A 22,449-nucleotide genomic window follows, 5' to 3' on the forward strand; every position below is an offset into this window, starting at 1 on the left:
TGTTGTATGTGTTTGTGTTGTATTTATCTGAACACTGTAAAACAGAACTGACTTTTTTGTGAGTTATTCAAAACTGATCAGTGCTCTGTTTTGGTACTTTATGAAACCACACTGATTAAACTAGGTTTTAGATAAAGTGTTGGAATAACAACACATTTCCACATAATAAATATAATTTATTGAGTTTAACACATGACAGGGATGGAGTCCAGGCTCATTTCAAGATGGTGTCTGCATTTTCTGCAGGAAAAGAATGAGAAGAAAATTATGAAATTAACAAATGTGCTTTAATTTGTTATGGAAGCCCTGTATTACCTTCAGACAGTCTTTTGTAGATGCGTTCTCGCTCCTCTCTGGTCGCCCTTTCTGCCTCCTCGACCCTCCTCTCCTCTGCAGCAATTGGCTTCAGGTGATCTAAAAGAGAACAGGGTTGTAATAGAAACAAAACCACCACTGAACAATTCCTTTTTGATTTTATCTAATCTGAACCGAAACATTCGTTAGTCAAAAGCAGACTTTGTGGCACTTCTGGCTTTGTAACAAAAATGTGTATGTGTATGTCTGTGAGTTTTCAACAAGGCTGTGCTCCACAAATTCTTTTTTGGCTTATTTTTACGTAGAACTTTACAACAGTAGATTGTCCATTGTACTCTATCTTATTCTTCCTTTACTGTTTTAATAACCATCATGATGTCATCCTTGTCTGTGTCAGTGACTCTGTTCAAGGATATACTAGCTCCATAATATAGTTTCGAGGATTAGATATTGACATAAACACTTCCTTATAACTTACCAAACCTTTGTTTTCCATAAATGACGCCGACCAGCAGAGCAGACCATCTGGCGGTCTGAAATTACATAGTGAATGCATGTCATATCGTTATGTAGACGTTACGACTAGAAAGATTTCAAGCAATTTTGTTATTCATATTTTGACCTTACGGCTACAGTGTTTCAAACTGGTAATTACATTCTGATCAGAACGTTACACACGTCTCACTTAAGCATTTCCGTTTTCAATATCCGTCACGAATGCTGCATCGGTGTGATGTAGATGATGGTTTTTAATTAGACTACGTGATAGGCTCCCTTTCAATGTCAGGAAAACATTAGCCAAATGCTAACTCCGAGCTAACATTGACCACCAATAAGGAGAAATATGCACAAACTGTAATGTCACATGGGGTTTATAGTTTTAAATATTTTATGTATAAACAGTGCAACAATGGTTAAATAGGTTTCACAAATGTTTACCTTGATAAGCGGTGACACTGCAACGGGAGGAACCATCGTGAAACTACAGACCCTTCCGGTGTCCTGTCGGAAGTACTTTATTTACGTAGCTCTTTCGTCCGACCTACGGTGTTTGCTTTACGACAAACAGGTTTTAATTAAAGTTTTTTTATTTTAAATTTAATTCGTTTTTGCAAAATTACATGAAATTGTCACAAGAGGTCACCCGTCGAACACAGGTACGAAAATAAAACAGGTTAGCAGCAGAGGGATATATTCCATTAAGAGCCTTAAAATGAGCAGCAGAGGGATATATTCCATTAAGATTAAAATTAATTTATTTCCCTTTGTGTGCAACAGGAAACAGGATAATTAGGAAGGTTGCTTTATTAAATTTACAATATTTCGGACAGTAACATTGGTTACTCAACCATGAGCATTGGGAGAATTGGTTTGAATCCATATGAATCTGATGCCATTAACAGGAACGCCTGAGGAATTGCTTTAATCGTTTAGTTATACGTACTGACGTTCGTCAGTTAGGTTAAATCTAGCACTAAGTTTTAAAATGTTTGAATATTTTCTGTACAGTCCAGTAAGTATAGCACAGAACAAACTCCTTTACCTAGAAAAACAGATTCGTTTTTATGTAGTATATATATACAGATCAACAGAGACATATTTTATATGGGAGGTTGTTTAGGTCAAAATTACATCTCAAAAGTAATTTAATGTCACCTAAACAATTAATTAGGAATATAAAACCAGAATTTTTTTTCAAGACCATGCATCCAAGGACTATTACCTTAACACCCCCTCACTCATATTTTTGATATTATATAGTATATAGTTGAAATTGTTAATGAACTATTAATTAATTAACTATTCTCTTTAAATGCATCTTCTAATGAGTAGGCTGGGTAAGTGAACATGCATCCCATTCTAGTAGGACAATGTTTTTTCTATAATGTTTATGTGTCTCTGAGACCAAGAGTTTAGATGTATTTCAGATTTTGCTTGTGTCTACTGTGCAATCAGTGTGATCACCCTCACCTGTGTCTGTGTTCTTTAGTCTCACTGGTGTCACCTGGTGCCCTGGGCACATATACCTCTCTCCCTCGCTCTGTCTTTGTCGGGTCATTTAATGCTACAGGTTTATGTTGTTTCTATCTAGGTATTAATAGCCATGTTCATGAGAAACGTTATAAAAACTCATGCTGAGGCCCTGAACTTCGACACTGGCCGGTTAGCTCAGTTGGTTAGAGCGTGGTGCTAATAACGCCAAGGTCGCGGGTTCGATCCCCGTACGGGCCATTAAAGTTTTTTTTAATTTATTTTTAAATAAATGCTTTCTTCCAATTTCCAAGGCTGATCATTGCTGTCACAATGAACTTCCATCGCTGGCATAATCATTAAAAATATTACCTGAAACGATAAATGTAGAGTACAAATTTCAGCAAAAAAACAAAAACGTATTCGTTTCTTTGAACTGCCAACTTATATTTTCATAAAACATCTAGTGAATTCGGTAAGTTCACTTTGCAATAAAAATACAGGGTAGTTGTCCTTCTACTGAAAACTCATGTCATGGTTATATAGTCTACCACTAGATGTCACCGATTAACTAGTGCGATACTACGGGGAGAGAAACGAGAGAGAAAGTGTTAATCTGAAATAAATTCAGGATACGATTTTGATCTTTATTGTTGACATATTTATAATTGTTTTGCTACAAAGAATAGCATCGGAAATCGGTGTTGATATCGTATTTTTGTCTGAACCTGCATTGTCAGTGTTGTTCAATGGAGTGTAAACAGGGTTTGTTTATTCAAAGTAGTATGTATTATGTTTACATATTTCATCCAAAATAAATTATAAATAAAATATATTAAAAAAAGAACTTTGTTAAGTAAGTAGTAAGAAGTAACATGAAAGCGTTAAGCTTTTTTGGCCAATTCTTTAATATTATTAATTTTAATATTAGTAATAATAATATTATTGATATTATTGTTGTTGTTGATAATAACAATAAAACAAAACAAATGCAAAGGTTATTAAAGGCAATACTATGGATCATAAATATATACAATATCTGTGTTGAAAAGATTGCAGAATGTTCCTTAGTCGTTGTCATAGATGCAGTCTGAAAGAAAAGATAACACGTATTAAAGTAGACAGTGTTGAGAAGCTTGCATGAAATAAACATGGAAACTAAGACCTCACCATCTCCAATGTCATCGTAGATTTCCCCATCTCTGTAAGCACAATCAAAATGGTTAGCACAGTGGCTATATATACCGTGTATAAATGCCAATATGTTTATGGTCCTTACTCATGGACAATGTGGCTTGTGGAAACGTAACCAACTGTTATGGAGAGAAAATGTCAGACATTGTGAGTCAGTGTTGTTGTTCATAGATGACAATCTGTAGTGAAAAACTAACGACATTCTAAAATACTCACACTTTCCCTCCTCGTTACGACAGATCAACTTGTTGTCCACGGCACCGACAATGACGTCCAGTTTCTCCCCAGCTTTGACTGACAGCTCATTCCCACTCCATTTCTTATTGGTAAGTGTGGAGATGATGGTCACCTGGTACAATACTTTTATCTCACCGTCATACTGGAGGAAAATCAACATAATCTTCAGATTTCTATCATTTTACTTCTATTGCAATAGCGAGTTCTTTCTACTTACATGATGAGGATGCTGTCAGAAAAAGAAACAGAAAAATGAAAACAAACCTTAAATTTCTTTCTGAAATCTTTTTCCTCCTTTTCCAACTTTTTCTGTTTCTTCGGGTCCAATGATTCAGTTTTACTTTTGGCTTTTAGCCCTGAAAGGCTACAGAAGAAGCAAGTGACAAAAAAAAAAAAAAAAAAAGGTCACAAGCTTGGACAGTTCAGTTCAGGTGTAAGGCCAGTGTGTTAAATATGTTTTCAGCCTTCGTACCTGCTGATAGGCGGCAGTGGAGGTGCACTTTGAGAATCAACGTCATCGTATATCTCATCATCTTCAGCTCTGTCTGTGGTAATATGTGCAAAAAGTCGTTATTTTAAACCTCTTATCTGATGTGATAACATATTTAGAGGAAACACATTTGTAACACATTTTAACAAAAAAAAAGAAGAAACGTTGCTGCACATTTGACCAGATGATGAGTATCTTTTTTACTTTCTTGCTATACATCTGGAGGAAGCATAGTATAGTCTGATGTTTCTCTCGCTTGCTCTCTCTCTCTGCCCCTCTTTTTTTCCTCCCTCTGTCTCTCTCTCTCTCTCTGGCTGGAGATTATATTTTGCTTTACTATAAATATTCACATTAAAGCAGTGGTTTTAAATTACCTGTATTTCCCTTTGAAGAAAACCGTGCAGGTGGAGGCATTCTGGCACAACAGGAAAAAAACAAAAACAAAACATTACTTTAGTACTATAAAATGTTTAAAAGGTGAAGGCTAGAATTCAAAGCAGCCTTGAATTAGTCATGTTAATGTTGACACTGCTGATTTTGTTAAAACATGCTGTTGATGGGGTTATAAGACGATGTCTTGTTTGTTTCCTTTGATTACTGCCAACCAACCAAGTAGATTAGTAAAATCACAGGTATTGCGTGTTTTGTTATAAGTATCATCAACACTGATTGATTATTATACAGGTAATGCAGTTGTTAATCTGCTGGTAGCTGTAGACAGTGGATCAGGGATCTGTCTCACAACTTAATGAACAGTGTTTTACACTTTAACGCTGAAGGGACGAGCGTTCCGATCAAATATCCGCAGGAAGCTGTGGGGCTTCACGGAAGGCGACCTGCTGTTCAAAGGACTAGAATGTTAACGGAGAGTGAGACGAAAACATTTGGTTTTTCTATTTTTTTGCTTCATTCTTAAAAGTGTGTTTTTTTCCCACCCATTATGTTTCAAAAATGATAAAGAAAATCATGTCTTACTTGACTTCTAGGCTTAGATCGGCAACGTCGTCATAAATTTCTCCATCATTTTCTCCTGTTGTTGGGTTCAAAGCAACTTCAATAAATAAATGCATGCATTCTTTTACTGATAATGAACGACTGTATAATACACTACATACATTTAGATCATAATATTAAAACAAACATCTTTTGTAGACGTATTGTCATACCTCCTCCTCCTTTTGGTCCACTGTTGAGGAAGAGAAAAATGACAAATGAAAAGTTAAATATTTGTTTCTTAGTAATTAGACAAACTGTAAGTCACAAAGTTAACTCACTTTAACGACTGGCACCTCTTTAAAAACAACATTTAAATTTAATTTAAAAACATAAAGCGAAAACATATTTTAAATGATCAATATTTAATATGTCTCTGGTCTGATGACATATGTCCATGCAGCAGAGTTTCTTAACTTGATAAATGTAACGATTTTTTAATAAGAAAATGAGTTTGATACCTCTGCTTTACAGAAAAATAAAAGCAATGTTGACTGTTAAATATGTTGATTCATTTAAGATTGATTGAAGTACGTTTAAAGTTGGACTAAAACCAGGAATGTCTCTCAGGAAGTTCAAACTTGAATAATTTTGAATTTAACGCAAAATTATTCACGCTTTGCAAAAGGTTCAGCTGTAACTCTATCAGATTTTGTTTTTGAACAGGACAGGTTGTGACCTGTCAAGAAGCACAACCCCAAAAATCTATCAACTGAGAACAGGATGGAAATCCAAACTAAAGGTTGTGTTTTGTTCGTGAAACTTTTTGACTTCCCTTGGTATATACCTTAACAATTACCCTAATAACAGTGCAAAATCAGATTTCCCTGTGTACCACCAGAGGCAACCATATTTTAATACCTGTTATCAAAAGAAGGAAGATCAATGTCATCGTAGACTTCAGGTTCGTATTTCTGCTGAGCTTGACGGTGCTTCAGACTGTCAAAATCAATCTGCACTGAGGTGATTTTGACGTAGCCAACTGTTGGACAGCAAAAGGAAAGAGGAAAAAGAATCACAGTTCATTTAGAACACTGACTCTGAAATTGTTTACAAAGTCTGATCCAAATCAGTCAGAAAAGACTTTATGACCGAGGAATGGTTCAAATGAAGTTCAGGGCAAAGATCAAGTATTCTGTCCTGATGCTGCTCATATCATATCAGCCCAGTTTTGAATTGCACCATTATGGTTTTCAGTGATGCAGTGATGTACCATTCAGAATATCAGTGTTGGCCACATATGAATGCAGGTTATTTTCCCTATGTTTAGTAGTTCCATATCTTGTGCTTTATTCCAGGGAGTTTTTGGTCAACGTACTGCAAGAAAACGGGACATGAAGTACAGGGACGTAATTGTGTGAACGTACTTGAGCCGTCCTTCGCCCGTGCCAACCATTTGCCCTCTGGGTTGCCTTGAACACGAATGATGTCCAGCGAGTCTCCAAGCTTCAGACTGAGGTCAGTTTTACACCCTTTGGCGTCCACACATACCTTGCCCTGTTGGATGACCTCTATGGGGCAAACCAACTGAGACACAGCGAAGAGTAATGTCAGTACAGATGGAGCACTGGTTATTTACTTAGCATGATGTGGTGTTCATTGGCAGTGGACAGTTTCATGCTGTCAAAATGTCACATTAAATGTCATTATTGTTGCGGTACTTAACTGTCATTTCTATCATATACAGTAGAGCAGGGGTGCCCAATATGTAGATCGCAATATACCAGTAAATCACAAAGGAAGTACTGGTAGATCATGGTAGATCCAGATAAAATAAAATAAAACAATATATAATACTCATGGATCTAATCAGTACCCCCAAAATATAATGTATGCAAATAGTTCAGTAGGTACAGTAGATCACTTTAACCTGGTCACTTCAATAGTATCTAAGAAGTGTGGACACCCCTGCACTAGAGCTGAATAAAAAATTACAATGTACCTAATAATCAGCTAAGACTCTGAGACTAAAGAGTCTGATTCCACTCACCTTAAATCTCTTCTTGGCATCTTGTTCCTTCTTCTCCCGTTCCTTTTGATCTTTCTCAAGTCGTTTCTTTTCGTCTTTCATGTCCTTCTCCTTCTTCTTCTCTTGTTTTTGTTCTGCTGCATCCCTTTTTGTTTTAATTCATTATTTAAAAAAAGACAAGGAGGTTAAAGTGAAGCCCGCTTGGTTTGATTTAAAAAACAAAACAAGGCGCCATTGGACGATTAAACTTTGACGTGTTCATTTAGTAAAAGTACAAGTGCAGGTATTGAATATATATATATATATATATATATATATATATATATATATATTTAACTCTGTCAATTTGAATACAACTCAATGCCGGGTTTTAATTTTCTTACCATCGTTCCTCAAGATCTTCGTACATTTCTCCATCGTCCTCATCGTCAGTGTCCTCCTGTACAGAGAGAGACAGATGAGTGAGAGGAGCTTCTACTTTTTTCATCTGACTTTTCACCGTTTTTGAACACCTTAATTCCAAATGAAATGTATGCACAGACCGTACCTATATAAATAGATGTATATAAGCAGGTGTTGTACGGAATAGGTTGTGTAAACAAACCATAAAGCAACACTGGTGGGATGTACTTAATCTAAGTTGCTGCAAAAAAAAAAAACACCTGGGGCAAAATCTATTATTATTAATAGATTAGCTATTGTTAGACTTCTGTTTTTTAAAGGAAAGGAAAGTGAACTATTTGTCACTATGACACAGCACACCACTGCACACTACCAAATGTGACCTGTGCTTTTAACCCATCACCAAAGTGGACAGTGGGCAGCAGTGTGTGGGGACGGTGCCATGATCAGAGCTGGTGGACTCGAACCTGAAACCTTCCAGACCCAAGTCCGCTTCCTTAATCACTAAGAAACCGTATCAGTTGACATGAAGCCAGCTTGTGTCACAGGTCTGAAAAAGTCCACAGGGAGACTATGTAGGCAAATGAAGTCTTCATTTGTTGGATCTGGGCTACCATTCAAATGATTGTTTCTACTTTTGCACCGACTATCTGTATGTAGAATGGAGAATGAAAATGGATTTTAAAATGGTGGCGTTGCCTCACCTTAGCCCGCTGGCTGGGGTGACCTGTAGGGGACAAAAGTGATTTTTTTTAATATTACTACATTAATGTGTTAAGTACCACAACAATGTATTTACATTTAAAATAACTTCCTGGAGAACTATAACAAACATAACTTAAATAAGTTTTAAGTATTAATACACATAAGGAAACTATAACAAACATAACTTAAATAAGTATTAATACACATAAGGGGTGTAGTCGTCCATGTCTTCTCACCAAAGAATCCAGTACTGGATGTTCAGTACGAAAACATGCATGTAATATGATTTCAGCACACTTGTGTGTCTTGTATCTTCACTGCTTTTAGCATTATAATAATATATTATTAGTCCTTAATAGGTGAGTGCTTAGCAGAGACCAGCCTTGTGTAATTCAGGTCTGCTCCGGGAACACTGCAGTTCTCCAGTAGCAATAAGACAGGAAATTAATATGGAAAGAAAAATGCAAATTTGGCTGTCCCCCTGGTAATACCTTTAGTACTACTAACACGATAAGTCACTTGAAACTGCACCTTCTGAGTACCGAGGCACCCAAGTGTAAATCTACCTTGGTTTTGACCTACCATCTTTCATAGTAATGTTGCCATCTCCCATAATATAATTTAGATATATAATAAGTCTTGTCCCATCATTCTGATGAATGGCTTTGCAATTAATTTTGCACATGAACTAGTTGGCAAGCGCCACTATACATGGAAGACAGCTTGTTTGTTTTTGCCGGTTGAACACCATACAATGTTTGATTGTGCTATATTCTTTTTTTTTTTTTTTGTTTGTGTGTTTTTTGGAAACATTTTGCCCTTCATTGTTGCTCCTATGCATAAGTCAGACTCTTCTGATGTTTTTATGTCTTAGATTATAATGTCACCACTGTGTTACCATATGTGAATGACATAGGTACTTATGTACAGGATGTGGGTTCAAACCTGAGGTAGGTGGTAGAGGTGGACGACACCTGTTCAGTTCTTCAACATCATCGTAAAATTCCTCCTGCTGGATTCTGTAAGGCAAGTTCGAATATTAGACTCACAAGAACTGGCTGGAAAAATATGTATTTATGGGGTTTAATATATGGAGATTACATGGCGCCAGGATGTCCTGGTGGTAGACTGGGGAGGGGAGCCTGAGGAACTGGGGGAGGAGGTGTCACTTGGCTGCCATGGTTACTTGGGTTGGAGTTAAGAGTTAGAGTGGTGCTTTTCTTAATGATACCAGAGCCTGTGAGAAGAAATCCAATTAGAAATACTGCCTTTTTTAGATACAGTTACTTTTCTCTGCACTGAACTCAGAATAAAATTCTTCTTTTTGAAGGATCTTTTTTAGCCCATCGTCACTACAACGCCCTGCTCTGCTGTTGTTCTGCAGAATGAAACATCAAAAACCATCTTAACAACATTATTTAATTAACTTCTATCAGGAAGTTATTATTAAAAAAAACCCCAATCATTATTGACTATCACTCACATTCAGCTCATTCTTCTCAGGCGTGAGTGTCAAGCACGTTAAAACTTGGAACAATTACGTCAGCGTCACCCATGCAATGGTCAGAAATAACTACAAGTCAGGTGTGTGTCTTTACACACAGCCTGTCACTCAACACTATCCCTGTTTGGTAAAGTCACTTCCTCATATGGTGAAACAGGCTTTGTCAGAACAAGGAAGTTGCTGAGTGGAACTACTAAAATCAAGAGTGTTTCTCTGTCATCTTTCTGCCGCTTCGTTTATCTGTATCCATATCTTGCTCCTATTGCAAGTGCAATACATGCATACTGTGTATACATTTTTGCATTTTCACATTAAAAAAAAAAGGAAATCATACAGTGTATTCAATAACATGTCTGTCACATGATGCAATGTAAACTCAACAGCTGCTGTCTTCACATTTGTAATGTTTCTGAAACCACACTGTGGTTTGAAGGAAGTCCAAAAAAAAGTTACATCGAGGGCAACTGGACGGAGTAGTCTTCTTCAGTTCTGAGAACTGAGGAAGACTCTTGGACGAGAGGTAAAACGTCTTCAAGAAACCTACTCTGTCCAGTTGCCCTTGATGTAACTTCTGTTGGAGAAGATGACCTGGATGGACATTTTGGTGGAAGTCCTTCTTTGTCTTAAGTGATAATCTACTATTAATAGAGGAACAGGAAAACAGAGAGAACCAGTCACATGATCTGCTAACGGTTCACTCTTCACTTGATCATTTCTAAAGGGTGAGCTCCTGACTCAGTGTAGAGAAAAACTGGAAAGCATAGATGGTGTGTAAATGCCTGGTTATGTATTGATATATATATACGCTGCGTTGTAATGCCCGTCCTGCACTACACCACCTAGAGGCATGATAGAAACCACTCCCTTACGTGGATTAATGATTGGTTGAATTTTTAACATTGATTCACTAACTGACTAAATTGAGGGGTTCATGTTTTGTTAACCAACAAAAAATAGTTTAAGTCCAACTTACCATCATTCTGGGCCTCGGCACCTATTTTAAAGTTCTGTAGGTTGACATTGGGGGGTCTGTTAGGTTTAGCAGGAGCAGCGCCCAAAGCTAATATGTTGGGGAGGGGGTTGCGTTTGGGACCCGATGTGTCATCACCATTAATGCAGCTGTGATGAGGGTCTGCTAACCGCTTCTTTAGACTGGGTTTTTTACTGGCAGGAGGTTTTTCAGGAGGGATGGATTTGGTATTGGAGAGAGGTGTTTTTTTCACTCCATTATTGTCCGGTTGCTCCATGTTGTTGTCCTTGTTGAACAAGTTTTGAGCAGCTCTAAAGTTAGAAGTTGGTTTAGTGGTATTTGGCGCAGGCGATGGCTTATGAGCAGCAGCCACCTCAGGACTTGACAGTTCTTGGTTTTGCTGCCATAATTTTACAAAGCCGCTCGCTGGTTTTTGTTGTAGTGGGGGCGGTTTGGGCAGGGTAGTGGTTGAAGATGGAGCACCCCCACCATTGTCTTCTTTTATCCAGCTGGGCTTGGATGCCACTGCGAGTGAAGGTTTAGGAAAGGTGGGTTTGGAGTCCAACAGAGTGGTGCTGACGGGAGGTTTGTTTAAAGGAGGCTTTGGTGAGACTTTCGGTTCAGGGGGCTGGGTAGGGGGTAGTTTAAAATGTATGGGCTGTTTGTTATCAGCAGAACCTTTTGTGTTGGTGTCATCCTGTATGTTAGTAAACTTGCTTGCCAACATCTTGGTTTTGTTCAGCTCAGGTACTGCAGTGTCACTTTTTGTGGGTACTGCATTTTGCAGGAAAGCCGGTTTAGGAGGCCGATTCTCCAGGAGTGGTTTCTGGGGCGGTGTTTTCAAACCAGTGGAGTGTGTTGGTTTTAGGGGGGGTTTAATATGTGCAGCTGGTGGAGATGGTGCATCAACACTGGGCCCGTTCCCTTGAAATCGAGCCTTCATGGCTTTAACATCCATTTTGTTTTCCTGGCATAAAAAAAAAACATGTTAGACAAAAGGTAACTTCATCGTCTTAAACAGTCTGACCACAAATCACACTTAAGAAAAAGACAAAAACAGCAGTCAAGTTATACGTACATGAATTGACAACCAACCTAAAGGAACTGCAGGCAGTTTCACAAAGAAACAGTTACAAAACTTTGAAATCACCTTGGTTTCTGAGGTTTGCTTCTCCTTCAGAGGGGTTTATCCAATCAGAGAATTTCCTGCTTCCTCTTTTGTTACTTATTCAACTAATCTGTTTGTTTTTCCATTTTTCTTGAGGTCAGGGCACACGCACGCACACACAAAGAAATCTGACATTGTCTCACACGGAAGGACATGTAGGTTTTTCATTGACTACATATTTCGGCTTCATTAATCTGATACTTGTTGTTGTGGTTGCATTGCATTGTTAACTATTAATTGCTCATAAAATACAGCACATTCCTGTTGAAACAAAATTCCAGAGAGTGGAGTGACTGGAGACAGCTTGGCATAGCAACTATTTAATGGCCATATATCCTAGAGTATTGTCTGTTTTATAATCAACTGATTTATTTATCAACATAACATAAAATCTGGATTTAGTTTATAAAGTCCATAAACTTTAAAAAATAAATCTGCCTGGGTACTACTACTACAAAGAATACTTTGTCTTGCTGTATTTCCTTTACAAGTACGTATTTAAATCCCCCACCTGATGTCACATCAGAGTGCCCATGTATTGGTCATACCTGTTGAAATGAGTGAACTCTTACACCAGGAAGAGCTACGGGATCAGTGATAAGAGCACAATGACACACAGTCACAAGAGAAACTCTCCAACGGAGAGTATGACATGTTGTTTCACGGGTGGAACACTGATCTTAAGTTTTTGAATAAACGAGAATCTGAAAACCACATACCTCAAACTCAAGGCCCGTGGGCAGAACGTGGCCCATCCTATAATTTTTTGCGGCCCACCTAGAGCTTACTATGCCAATAATTGTTTTTGAAAGAAATGTTTTGGATAGATAAAACACAGCGTTCACATTCTGTGCAGTAAGAATTGACTGCTGATTATTTTTTAATCAAGCAACATTTGGACCCTAACGTATGTCACATAATATAGCAATTGAACATAAAATATAAACTAAGAAGCCAGAATATACAACACTAAAGCACCTAAATCTGCATCAATTTGTGTAAATGTTATTTTAATAGCTATGAATCATCATGTTCAGGTTCTCTGAATTAATAGTCTCTGTTACTTCATATATATATATATATAAATATATAGCATTCAGAGTCTAATATAACAAGAATTGTAACTGAAACATTATTACTGTTGTCGATTTCCCTGGCTGTGGTTTCTTCAAAGTTACTCAGTATGAGCTAAAGATGCAGTAACTACGTTTTAGTTGCATTTCTGTACCATTCTGTAACATGTCTTAACACATGCAGTTCCGCAGCACTGCATTGTGGACATTTTTTATAACGGTCAAATCGGCGTCACTATTAACAATGGCCGAAGTCTCACAGAATACAGGACAACAAACAACATGCACACAAACACTAATGTGCTGAAACACAGAGCAGTACATTTGGGATGGAACAACAGCCGGTGCTAACAGCAAAGAGGAACCATGATTTTTCCTGTAACTATAATAAAAAAGGCTCACCCAAAGTGGCGTTGCCTAATCGAGCTGACACAACAACAGAGAGCGAGAAAATACTGAACCAGTCAGTGACACCTTGAGTATTTTCAACTCGTGTGAAGAAATGTGTGAAAACAGTGTGAGTCAACCGAATTATCTCACACTAAGAAAAAGCCCAGGCAGCATTTGACTGAACGGGAGCCTCATTTCTGTTGAAGTCATTTTAAAGGAATCCACGCTTTTCAGTTTGAATGTCTGCTTTAAATGTATGTCCATTTAATAAAGCCTCGTCAGTTTTATGAAAGTTCTCAAGGCAGCTTCCTTTTTCTACTGCATTAAACATAGGAAGAAAAGCTTTACTTTGTAGCATTGTACTTACCATTCTGTTGATAATAGTCCCAGGGAGCTGTGTAATATCCTACTGATTCTTCCCTTCAGTGTCTCCGTGAGACAACTAAATGTGAGTTTTAGTTGAAGAGTCACACAGAGACAGAGACAGAGACAGAGACAGAGGCAGAGACAGGTAAAGAAAGAATGAGTAAATAAGTCAGTCCATTGGTGTTAATGTTGGGGGATGTTCTGTGTACTTCAGCTTTGTCGGTGACATCAGCATCTCTTTGCCGCTGACTACTTCCTCTACCAGTGTGTGACAAAGGGGGAGTGTGGCTCTCACTGCCACTGTTGTCAGTCTGATTTCATCTCATGGATTTGCCTACCTCTGTTTAGATCACTTTTTTTTGGACGCTCCTTCACATGTGAAGATCGCTCACTCACTCACTCACTCACTCACCTACTCAGTGTACTTTAATCTTGCCATTTTCTGCTGAAATCTACTGTAGTTAATACCACCTATACATTTTTTAAATTTTATTTTAACATAAACACGGCAACATTTTATCAGTGGGAATTTAAAATGCACTTTAAGTTGTGGGCCAAACAAGATAAACATTTACTGAACAGTCTATTGAATTTGACCAGTGTGTTTACTTATTCAGAAACAATGTATAAAATGTATAATGATTGTACTAACTATGTACCAAGTATAGACTCATTGAGAAAAACATATATTGTAAGATGACCATACGCATTATAAGCACTGGTGGGCCACCTAGAATGATCTTTGACATATTGTGTTTAAAAATGAAGGTGTTAAATATAAACCTGATCTAGTGTACTCGATTACACATCGTTTCCTTTCTCTGCAGTGCATCTGTGAAGCTGCATGTGCTGTGTTACGTGCTAAGGTTAGTCTTTGGTTACACATTATTTTTATTTTTCTGGTCATGATCTCAAGCCTCACATTTCATCCTCATGAACCTGCAGCTCATCTGCCACGGTCAGTTTTTTTTTTGCAGTAAAAATGTACTTTGTGTACAGGGAGAGTGGTGGCTTGATGGTTAAGGAGGTGATCCTCGGTCTGGAAGGTTGGAGGTTCGAGTCCACCGGCTGCCAAGTTAGCACCAAAGTGCATGGGTGATATGCAGAGATCACAACCACTGCGTCACAATGACAGGTAGTTCACTCTCCTAAATTGTACCCAATAGTAGTACTAATATTGGGCCATACCTATGCCTGATAATCCTCTGTCTTATTACTATTATTTGCATGTTCTGTATATAAAAAAGTACGTCTTTTGATCTGAATAACCACAGGGTAGCTATGGTATAATCACGATAACTTAAATAAATTAATATTAATCAACATCCAAGGTATGAAAACAAACCGGTACAGAAAGACAGAAAACAACAGGTAAATGTACTGTTTTTAATTGTGATTAATCCAAATGGTGGTATTATTAATATAAAAAAATGTCAGCAATATATCTAAAACAAAGAACTTGAAATTTAGCTTTATAGAGTTGGTTTACTTTAATCGTTCTGCATTGCATTTCAACACTCAGTCTAGACCCCCTCGCAGTCCACTCAGGTCCACCTTGAGTTCTTTAGACAAGTCGGGGTGGCTGTCTTCATGTGTTTCGCCAGGTTCTAAGTGCTTCCTTATTTGGTTTGAAAACTTCAAATCCGTTTGCACATCCGTTTTTATGGATTTATTACTGCTCTGCATTTATCAAAAAACTTCAAATCCGTTTGCACATCCGTTTTTATGGATTTATTACTGCTCGAATACTATCAACCTCGAATTCAAAGTATCTCCACACGCGACTCCTATTACCTGACTTATTGATGTGCCTGCACTTAGTGAAGTGATTTTTTTTTTTAAAGACATCTGCCGTTGTTCTTCAGCAGCGGACTCCTCATTGCTGACGTGTATACTGCTCTCATTAGTTCTGCCAAGACGCGATACTACCGGTACCGGAAAAAAGCAGATATCAATGTATTTTTTGCTGTTGGCATCGACATGGTATCAGTGGCATCGTCATAAATAATCTTATCATTTAGTTTGTTTTGACACTTTTTTCTAACTGTGCTGTACATATGGTGTTTGTTCTTTTGCCATCACTATACTAGTCCATTTAAAAAGTATAGCTCCAGGATGTTTTCCATGTTGTAACATATTTTATGCACATTGAAAACTTTACAGTGGCGTTAAAACTGGACCATAAATGTGTGGATACATCGAAAAGCACTTAAATGCCCAATAACTAGGATTAGAAACAGTGCGACTGTTTTATGCTAAGGAAACAAATTCAATTGTGACGCTAAAATAAACACAAAAGATTGGCTTGTGACATACACAAGGTTCGGCATGAGAAGTCCATTCTTTGACCCTGAGGTGTCTGCAGATGGAAGATCTTAAAGAGCAGATGTTTAACTTATGGTTGAAAACGTTCAATTTGGACAGATGTGATGCCAAACAGCTGAAGCTGCTCTGAGTTCCTTCGTTCTTCCTCTTCTTCCCCTGTTGCTGCAATCAGTTTAACACAAAACAAAGTCCTAAAATGACAACACAGATGCACATGTGTTGTACTGTCTTGAACAGAACCATTCAACTATCCCCTGCTTCTTTTCACAAATTTATTTTTTTGCAAACATTTCATACATTGAATCCTGTACATCCTGGAGATGGATCTTCTGAGGTTTATCAGTCTGTTACAGTCCATTCCTTACATCTCCGCTCTGTCTCCATCATAACCACCATAGTGTCCTGCCTCGCCGCCTCCTCTTCCTCTGTCCTCAGGACAGTGGATCCCCAGTCTCCTTTGCAACTTTTCTTCCTGCATGCGGAGCTCCATGGAGTCCACCAGGTCGTAAACGTTATCTAAGGACCACATGGGTGACGGGAACCAGGCCTTCACATCCCCATCTTTCCCCACGACCAACATGCTGAAGTAGTCCTTGCTGACCTTCAACTGTTCTCTCACATTGTTGACCTCATCCTGAGACAGAGGCTCAACCTCACTCTGGCTGTGTCCTGGGAAAAAAGGTGTTCCATGAGTTAAATGTAAATGTAAGACACTTGGATATAAAAGTGGGAAAAACAAAAACATAAAGAAATATAAAAAGAAAAACGAATATTATTATATTATCATGTGTTGCGTTTCCACGGAAACCCATGAACGCTGAAACTAGGATTGCCCAGGTTTTGTACAGCCAATACTAGCACATGTATTTCATTGTGTGCACTTGCCGATACTCATGAATATGCAGTCACATCAATGAGACTCACCATTCAGAGGAAATAATTCAACCGTTCCTGATGCTTTGTCTCCGATTCCAGTCAACTTCAACAGAGCAAAGTGTCGAATACCTGACGGAAATAAAGCGTCCAATGAGAAAAAAAACCGAATACCTGACGGAAATAAAGCGTCCAACGAGAAAAAAAACAAAACAAAAACAAATACTTAATAAAATGTAGCGCGATTGTATTTTTATTCCACCTGTTGGTACACTAAGGTCCTTTTTCCTACACAGTAGTACACATTCTTGATTATTTTTTAACTCGCATTTCCATCGTAGTTAGACACGACAAAGGATATCAGACCAGACAGAAGACGTGTACTGTTTGTGTACTGTTACTGACCCAAGTGACACTGCTGTCCGTTGAGAGCAGAGAGCTGCTGCTGGAAAGAGTAATCGTCTTCAGATGGTGCAGAAACCACTAACAGTCGCCTCGTAGACATGAACCTGCTCGTTTAAAAACAGATGGACTAGAGCATAAACGCTGTATATATGTGTAAGAGCAGACCCTTAGGTGAACTCATCAGATAAAGACCTAGAAGCTGTTGCCTCAGGGGGAGAAGATCATTCCGAGCAGTAATTTACCTGAGCAGGGGATTCCCTGCTTCAGCCTCTTTAGAGCAGACTGGAGGATTCTTTCTCTCCTCTTCTTTTTCTGGATGCCTTGAAGGGAAATTGTCTATGTACTCTAACAGGGCAGAGCTTGATGGTGGAGCTTCAAACACTCTCTGGTGGAATATAAGATAAACTTTCACTCTATTGTTAAGTTTAGAGGTGGCCAATAAGCAGATCGAGATCTACCATGAGATCGCTAAATAATCCTCAGGGAACAACATTTCTTACATTAGGCGTCATGTCATAGTCTGTGACAGTCATGGAAAAGAGATCTGGGGAGGACAGGCCCAGCTCCGCTCTTATAAGAGATGTGAGGCCCACATCAAAGGTCTCTGATTGGTCGGGCAGTGGAGGCTCACCTTCTAAAAAAGCACATGTATAAACAACATGAGCAGACTAAATTATCACAACAGTAACCATGGCATCAAAACACATGTCTCCTACCGAGCTGATGGTGTTGCAGTTTAATTGTACTTTCGCTGCCTTCCACCATGGTGACCACAGTGACCTTCCTGATAGCAAGGTCACAGTGATGTCTCTCGTTCTCTTCTTTCTGTTGAATGTAAAGTGTTCCCTCTGGACTGGGTGTTGACATGACCTAGAACAACAGGAGTTTTAGTGGGATCAAGGTGAAGGTAATGTGATCAGTGGATGAGGGAGGTGAAAAAGTTCTCACCATCAACCTTCTGGTTCCTTTAAAAGTCTCCAAAAAGTCCTTCAACGCTGCCTTGTCCTTCTCACTGGCCTCTCTGTTGGACTTTTTCCCTCTTCCTTTGCCTTTCTTTCCTTTTCTTCCTTTGCCCTTTTTCTTAGAGCCGTGTTTTTCTTGCGAGTCATCCTTTACATTTTGTGCCTTTTTATCTTTGCTGTTTTTCCCCCCATGTGTTTTCTTGCCTTCTTCCTCACTGGGGTCAGGGCTGTAAGAAAGCACCAAGAGATTACTTTGATGTTCACCAGCAGTAAAAGAAGCATTTCTGTCTGGGGTTAAGAAGGAGACGTGACACAGATGTCCGCTGAAAAAAACACAGGACTTGTTGAAAAAACAAAACAAAAAAAAACAAAAAAAAACGGACACACATATGAGGACAGCACCTGTGTTGCTTCACTTCTTTGCTCTTTTTGGACACTGTGGAAGGACTGGGTTCTTTCTGATTTCCCTGTGTATTGGAAGAGTCCTGGCCTCTGCTGCTCAAGTCCTTCTCTTTACTGGACCCCGCAGAAGACGGTTTACGGATAACAAACCTCGAAAGGCCATTCAGAATGTCCTGGATCTTACTCTTTAGGACAGCCTTTTTGTCCCTCGGAAGTTTTCTTGGCAAAGCCACCACAGATGTCACATTTCCTTGCCTTTGAGGACTCAGCACCATTTTCCTCTTCAGCTTCTTTCTTTTAACCACTACCTTCTTTTTCGGGACGGTACACCTAAATAAGAAGAGAAAAAACAGATATCCCAAAATGTCTTGCTCTTTTTGTTTCTTAATTTATATCAAGTTCACACAAACATCTCTATCACTTTGTGGTAAATTAAAACCTTTGGTTGCCTCCCTTTCTGGTCATCTTCTCCAGCTTCCTTACAGGGAACTGATCTATCAGCTCCAAAATGGCCTCAACGCGAACTGGGTATGGAAAACGCTCACTGACTCGTAGACTCTTTTTCAGGATCAGCATGGTGAACGCTTCCTCCTGCAAACACGTGTTTGGTGGTTTGAATCCCTTCAAACTCTTGTTGAACCTGTTCTACCAGGCATACATGTTTAAATATATAAATGTCAGAATAACTGCTAAATTTGAATGTTGATTACGATAGGACATGAGGTTGAGCTGGCTGACGTATGCCGAGAAAACACTGTCAACATTGCCAAACGACGTGAGGGTGGAGTTGAGATCAATCATAAAAAAGTGTTAGTTGCACCTCAGTTGAGATTCATTGAGATACAGAAGGAGGATCTGAACATGGATGGTGTAGCAATGGATAAGACAAGGTTTAGAGTAAGCAGTTAGCATCATTTTGATTTTTTTTCTTTGTTTTTAATACCTTAATCGTCCCACAAACATTTACAGTTTTAACTGCAGATTTGCTGCAAATACTTGCAGGCGCCAAGTATGTGGCTCCTCTGGGGCTCGAACCCAGGACCTACTGATGTGCAAGGCAAGCATAATAACCACCACATTATGGAACTAACGGATGCATCAAACAATTAAGGGATCAGTTTACCTGGTTAAGATCCAGGTAGTGCAGCAGTTTGGTGACTGTGTCTGAGTCAAGGTTCTCCACTGTGGCTTCTCCTTGGATGGTTGTTTTCTGTATCCGACCTTCCATCATAGCATTTTGGATGATGGTGATGATGAAGGTGTCTCTCTCTGCCAGTTGGCAGTTCAGCCCTTTCTGATAAGGCCAAGAACGAAGTAAGAGCAACAATAATAAGGATGGAGAATCAGGATGACTGTTTCTTTAGTCTAATTTTTAACAACATTGTACCTTCTCTGTGTCCTCCAGCTGTATCTCCATCATCTGTAGATAGTGATCATTGTTTGTCGGGGCTGTTATCACCCACAGTCGCTTTTTACCTGTAGGAGAGACGTTGAGTCTGCTTCTGTACATACTGTAGGTGGCAGTATGAACTAAACTACAATCAGAAGATAACTTCAATTACTCCTACCTGCAAATTCAGCCAGAAAATCCAACTCTGAACCGAAACTCGATGTCTCTTCGACTCTTCTGTTGTCTCTGTGATCTGGGTCTTCCTCCAACCCAAGTCCATGCTCCATTCCTGGAGGAAGATCTGAGTAGTCCCCCCAGTCTCTCACATTAGGATCCAGCTGTTCTTTGGGTTTGCTGTGGCCAATCTCCGGCCAGGCTGCGAGTAGAGTCTGGAGGCTGAAGCTCCACAAGGCAGCAAAGAACAGCAAATGTGAGCGTGATGTGTGGAAACGCCACATCTTTATGGTGAAGACTTTGTCGATCAGCTGGAACTGGTTTGCATGTCACAAGCCCTCTTTTGAAGAAACCAAAGTTGAGGTATACTATTATCACCTCTGCTGTTGCATTAAGAAAAATGAGGTGCTGTTTAATCGTGACTAAAGACAACAAAATGGCATATTAAAGACAAATTCTGAATCACACAGGAAAATCGACCATTCTGCCTCCTAAAAAAAATGGATCAACTCTGAATCCGATCCTAAAGAGAGAGTAAGAGGATTCCAAAGCACGGCTGGTGTTAACTTCTCTCAGCAGCAGTCAGTGAGTGACTGAGGAAACTCTACTGTGCCTGCACACAGGCTCACACTGCTGGTTCACATTACACACCAGGCTTGTTAACAGGAAACTCCTGGAATTTTCTGACATCAAAGCACAGTCTCACTCCGATCTCCCTCTTTCCCGATTCCTTACTTTCTTTTTCATATGCATGATTTTCATTTTTTAAAATCCTTAGCTGACTGTTTTGCTCTCTGACCAAAAATTCCACTTCCACATTTCTGACCTAAAACACAGAGAACCACATTCATCTGAGCATTGAGAGGTTTTATGGTTACACGTCTCTACCACAGTTTATCGACGTTTCTCTATGAATAAAGACAGTATTTCTGTAAGTGAGGTCGTTTAAAATGATTTCAAATATTTTTGGAATATTTCCCAAACATTGTAGATCCTGCCCTGTAGATTTCAATCCTGCTGGAAAATCTCACAGATTAATGTTTAACCTTGATTATTATTTTTTTAAATAAATTAGATTAAAAATTGGAACATTTTTTTTAATGCAATTACCAAATGATGCAAAGTGCATATCCATTATTTTTGTTGACCATTCACTTCATTGTTATTTAAATATGGATATATATATATGGATACCCATCTTAGGTCAGACCGGCCTTACCAAGTGGAGAGGCAATACGTCTACGAACGACAAACTGACTGATAGCAGTTATGCATAAGTGACAGGGGAGGATTTGTGCGAAACAAAAAATCTATTCAGTAGAGATTTGAAGCAATAGCTCTGCATATGTCAACTAGAAAGTGTGCGTTGCAGACAATGAATTACAGGCTGTGTTATTAAGACTGACACAGGAATGGGGAGATGCAGGCAGAAGGTAGTGTATGGGAAGTAAAAGTTTCCAAAACCATTTGTTCACTTTGTGCTTTCACTCAAAGGAAATTGTAGTGGCCATAAACAACACTGATAGGTTAACAGACAACACAGTCTGAAAAGGTTCACACCAGTTCAAAGTCTGTGTTAAATGTGACTGGTGACATATAGAGAAAAGTCAAATCACAAAGTCAGTTAAATGTGACTGGTGACATATAGAGACAAGTCAAATCAACACAATTTTGACAACAGTTTGTACAGATTCATGCATTAGTCAAGGTATTAAAAAACATATAGATATAGTAGAATAAGGTTTTGATGCTATCTAAATAGATACAATTACTTTTTCTATATACAACATTGCAAAAAGAGCAAAAAAGTACAGCCTTTAGGCTTCGGATTTACTGTCAGAGTGACAATCATATTCTTATAGTCAACAGTCTACATTATGCAGCAACAAAGAGGTGCAGTGACCTTAAAGTGACATTTGTGTTAGTTACACACATAGTTTTATAAGGGACAGAGGAAGGGGAACACATGGACAAGAATCACTGTAAAGAAAGTCAAAGTGCAGTCCAACTGCGTGCAATTCTACAGAGTGTCTTCATGGCTATGGCCTAGAATGAGAACCAGCCATAACAGCAAAGCATTCCACTCTGTGAGCCTGATAAAGAGAAACAGATGATCAGACACACGAGTGTGTGTTATACTTCTGGGATATGTTTGAGAAAGTACTATTGTT

At 38.7% G+C, this 22,449-nt stretch overlaps 2 protein-coding genes and 1 non-coding gene across 5 annotated transcripts; 1 reads left to right on the plus strand and 2 right to left on the minus strand.

Annotated features, from left to right (window-relative positions):
* Nucleotides 1-155: 155 nt before the first annotated feature.
* Nucleotides 156-14,031, minus strand: fyb1b (FYN binding protein 1 b). 3 transcript variants are annotated; one of them, XM_008324385.3, is made up of 23 exons: nucleotides 13,749-14,031; nucleotides 10,754-11,717; nucleotides 9,378-9,513; nucleotides 9,222-9,295; nucleotides 8,276-8,298; nucleotides 7,553-7,608; nucleotides 7,191-7,314; nucleotides 6,568-6,727; nucleotides 6,062-6,182; nucleotides 5,374-5,393; nucleotides 5,183-5,237; nucleotides 4,972-5,046; nucleotides 4,582-4,622; nucleotides 4,190-4,262; nucleotides 3,982-4,081; nucleotides 3,697-3,859; nucleotides 3,566-3,599; nucleotides 3,457-3,488; nucleotides 2,287-3,376; nucleotides 1,255-1,369; nucleotides 794-848; nucleotides 316-414; nucleotides 156-240 (listed from the first exon to the last, which is right to left on the minus strand). In XM_008324385.3, exons 1-19 carry the CDS (start codon nucleotides 13,749-13,751, stop codon nucleotides 3,354-3,356), a joined length of 2,277 nt encoding a protein of 758 aa, XP_008322607.1. In that variant the 5' UTR covers nucleotides 13,752-14,031; the 3' UTR covers nucleotides 156-240; nucleotides 316-414; nucleotides 794-848; nucleotides 1,255-1,369; nucleotides 2,287-3,353. The 3 variants fall into 3 exon arrangements, with proteins under 3 accessions (XP_008322607.1, XP_008322606.1, XP_016894577.1); XM_008324384.3 differs by having other exon boundaries at nucleotides 4,972-5,058; XM_017039088.2 differs by lacking the exons at nucleotides 156-240; nucleotides 316-414; nucleotides 794-848; nucleotides 1,255-1,369; nucleotides 4,972-5,046 and having other exon boundaries at nucleotides 2,898-3,376; nucleotides 13,749-14,029.
* trnai-aau (transfer RNA isoleucine (anticodon AAU)) lies at nucleotides 2,474-2,547 on the plus strand. The gene has a single exon. It is a non-coding gene; the product is annotated as a tRNA-Ile (tRNA).
* A 1,428-nt stretch (nucleotides 14,032-15,459) lies between the features above and the next one.
* Nucleotides 15,460-21,012, minus strand: ccdc80l2 (coiled-coil domain containing 80 like 2). The gene is made up of 12 exons (XM_008324383.3): nucleotides 20,283-21,012; nucleotides 20,102-20,190; nucleotides 19,838-20,008; nucleotides 19,154-19,305; nucleotides 18,715-19,044; nucleotides 18,299-18,539; nucleotides 18,067-18,220; nucleotides 17,851-17,984; nucleotides 17,593-17,735; nucleotides 17,351-17,454; nucleotides 16,997-17,077; nucleotides 15,460-16,741 (listed from the first exon to the last, which is right to left on the minus strand). Exons 1-12 carry the CDS (start codon nucleotides 20,560-20,562, stop codon nucleotides 16,434-16,436), a joined length of 2,187 nt encoding a protein of 728 aa, XP_008322605.1. The 5' UTR covers nucleotides 20,563-21,012; the 3' UTR covers nucleotides 15,460-16,433.
* Between the last annotated feature and the right edge of the window lie 1,437 nt (nucleotides 21,013-22,449).

The sequence above is a fragment of the Cynoglossus semilaevis genome, chromosome 14 (assembly GCF_000523025.1).
Source record: "Cynoglossus semilaevis isolate Cse_v1.0 chromosome 14, Cse_v1.0, whole genome shotgun sequence".
NCBI classification, from domain to species: domain Eukaryota; kingdom Metazoa; phylum Chordata; class Actinopteri; order Pleuronectiformes; family Cynoglossidae; genus Cynoglossus; species Cynoglossus semilaevis.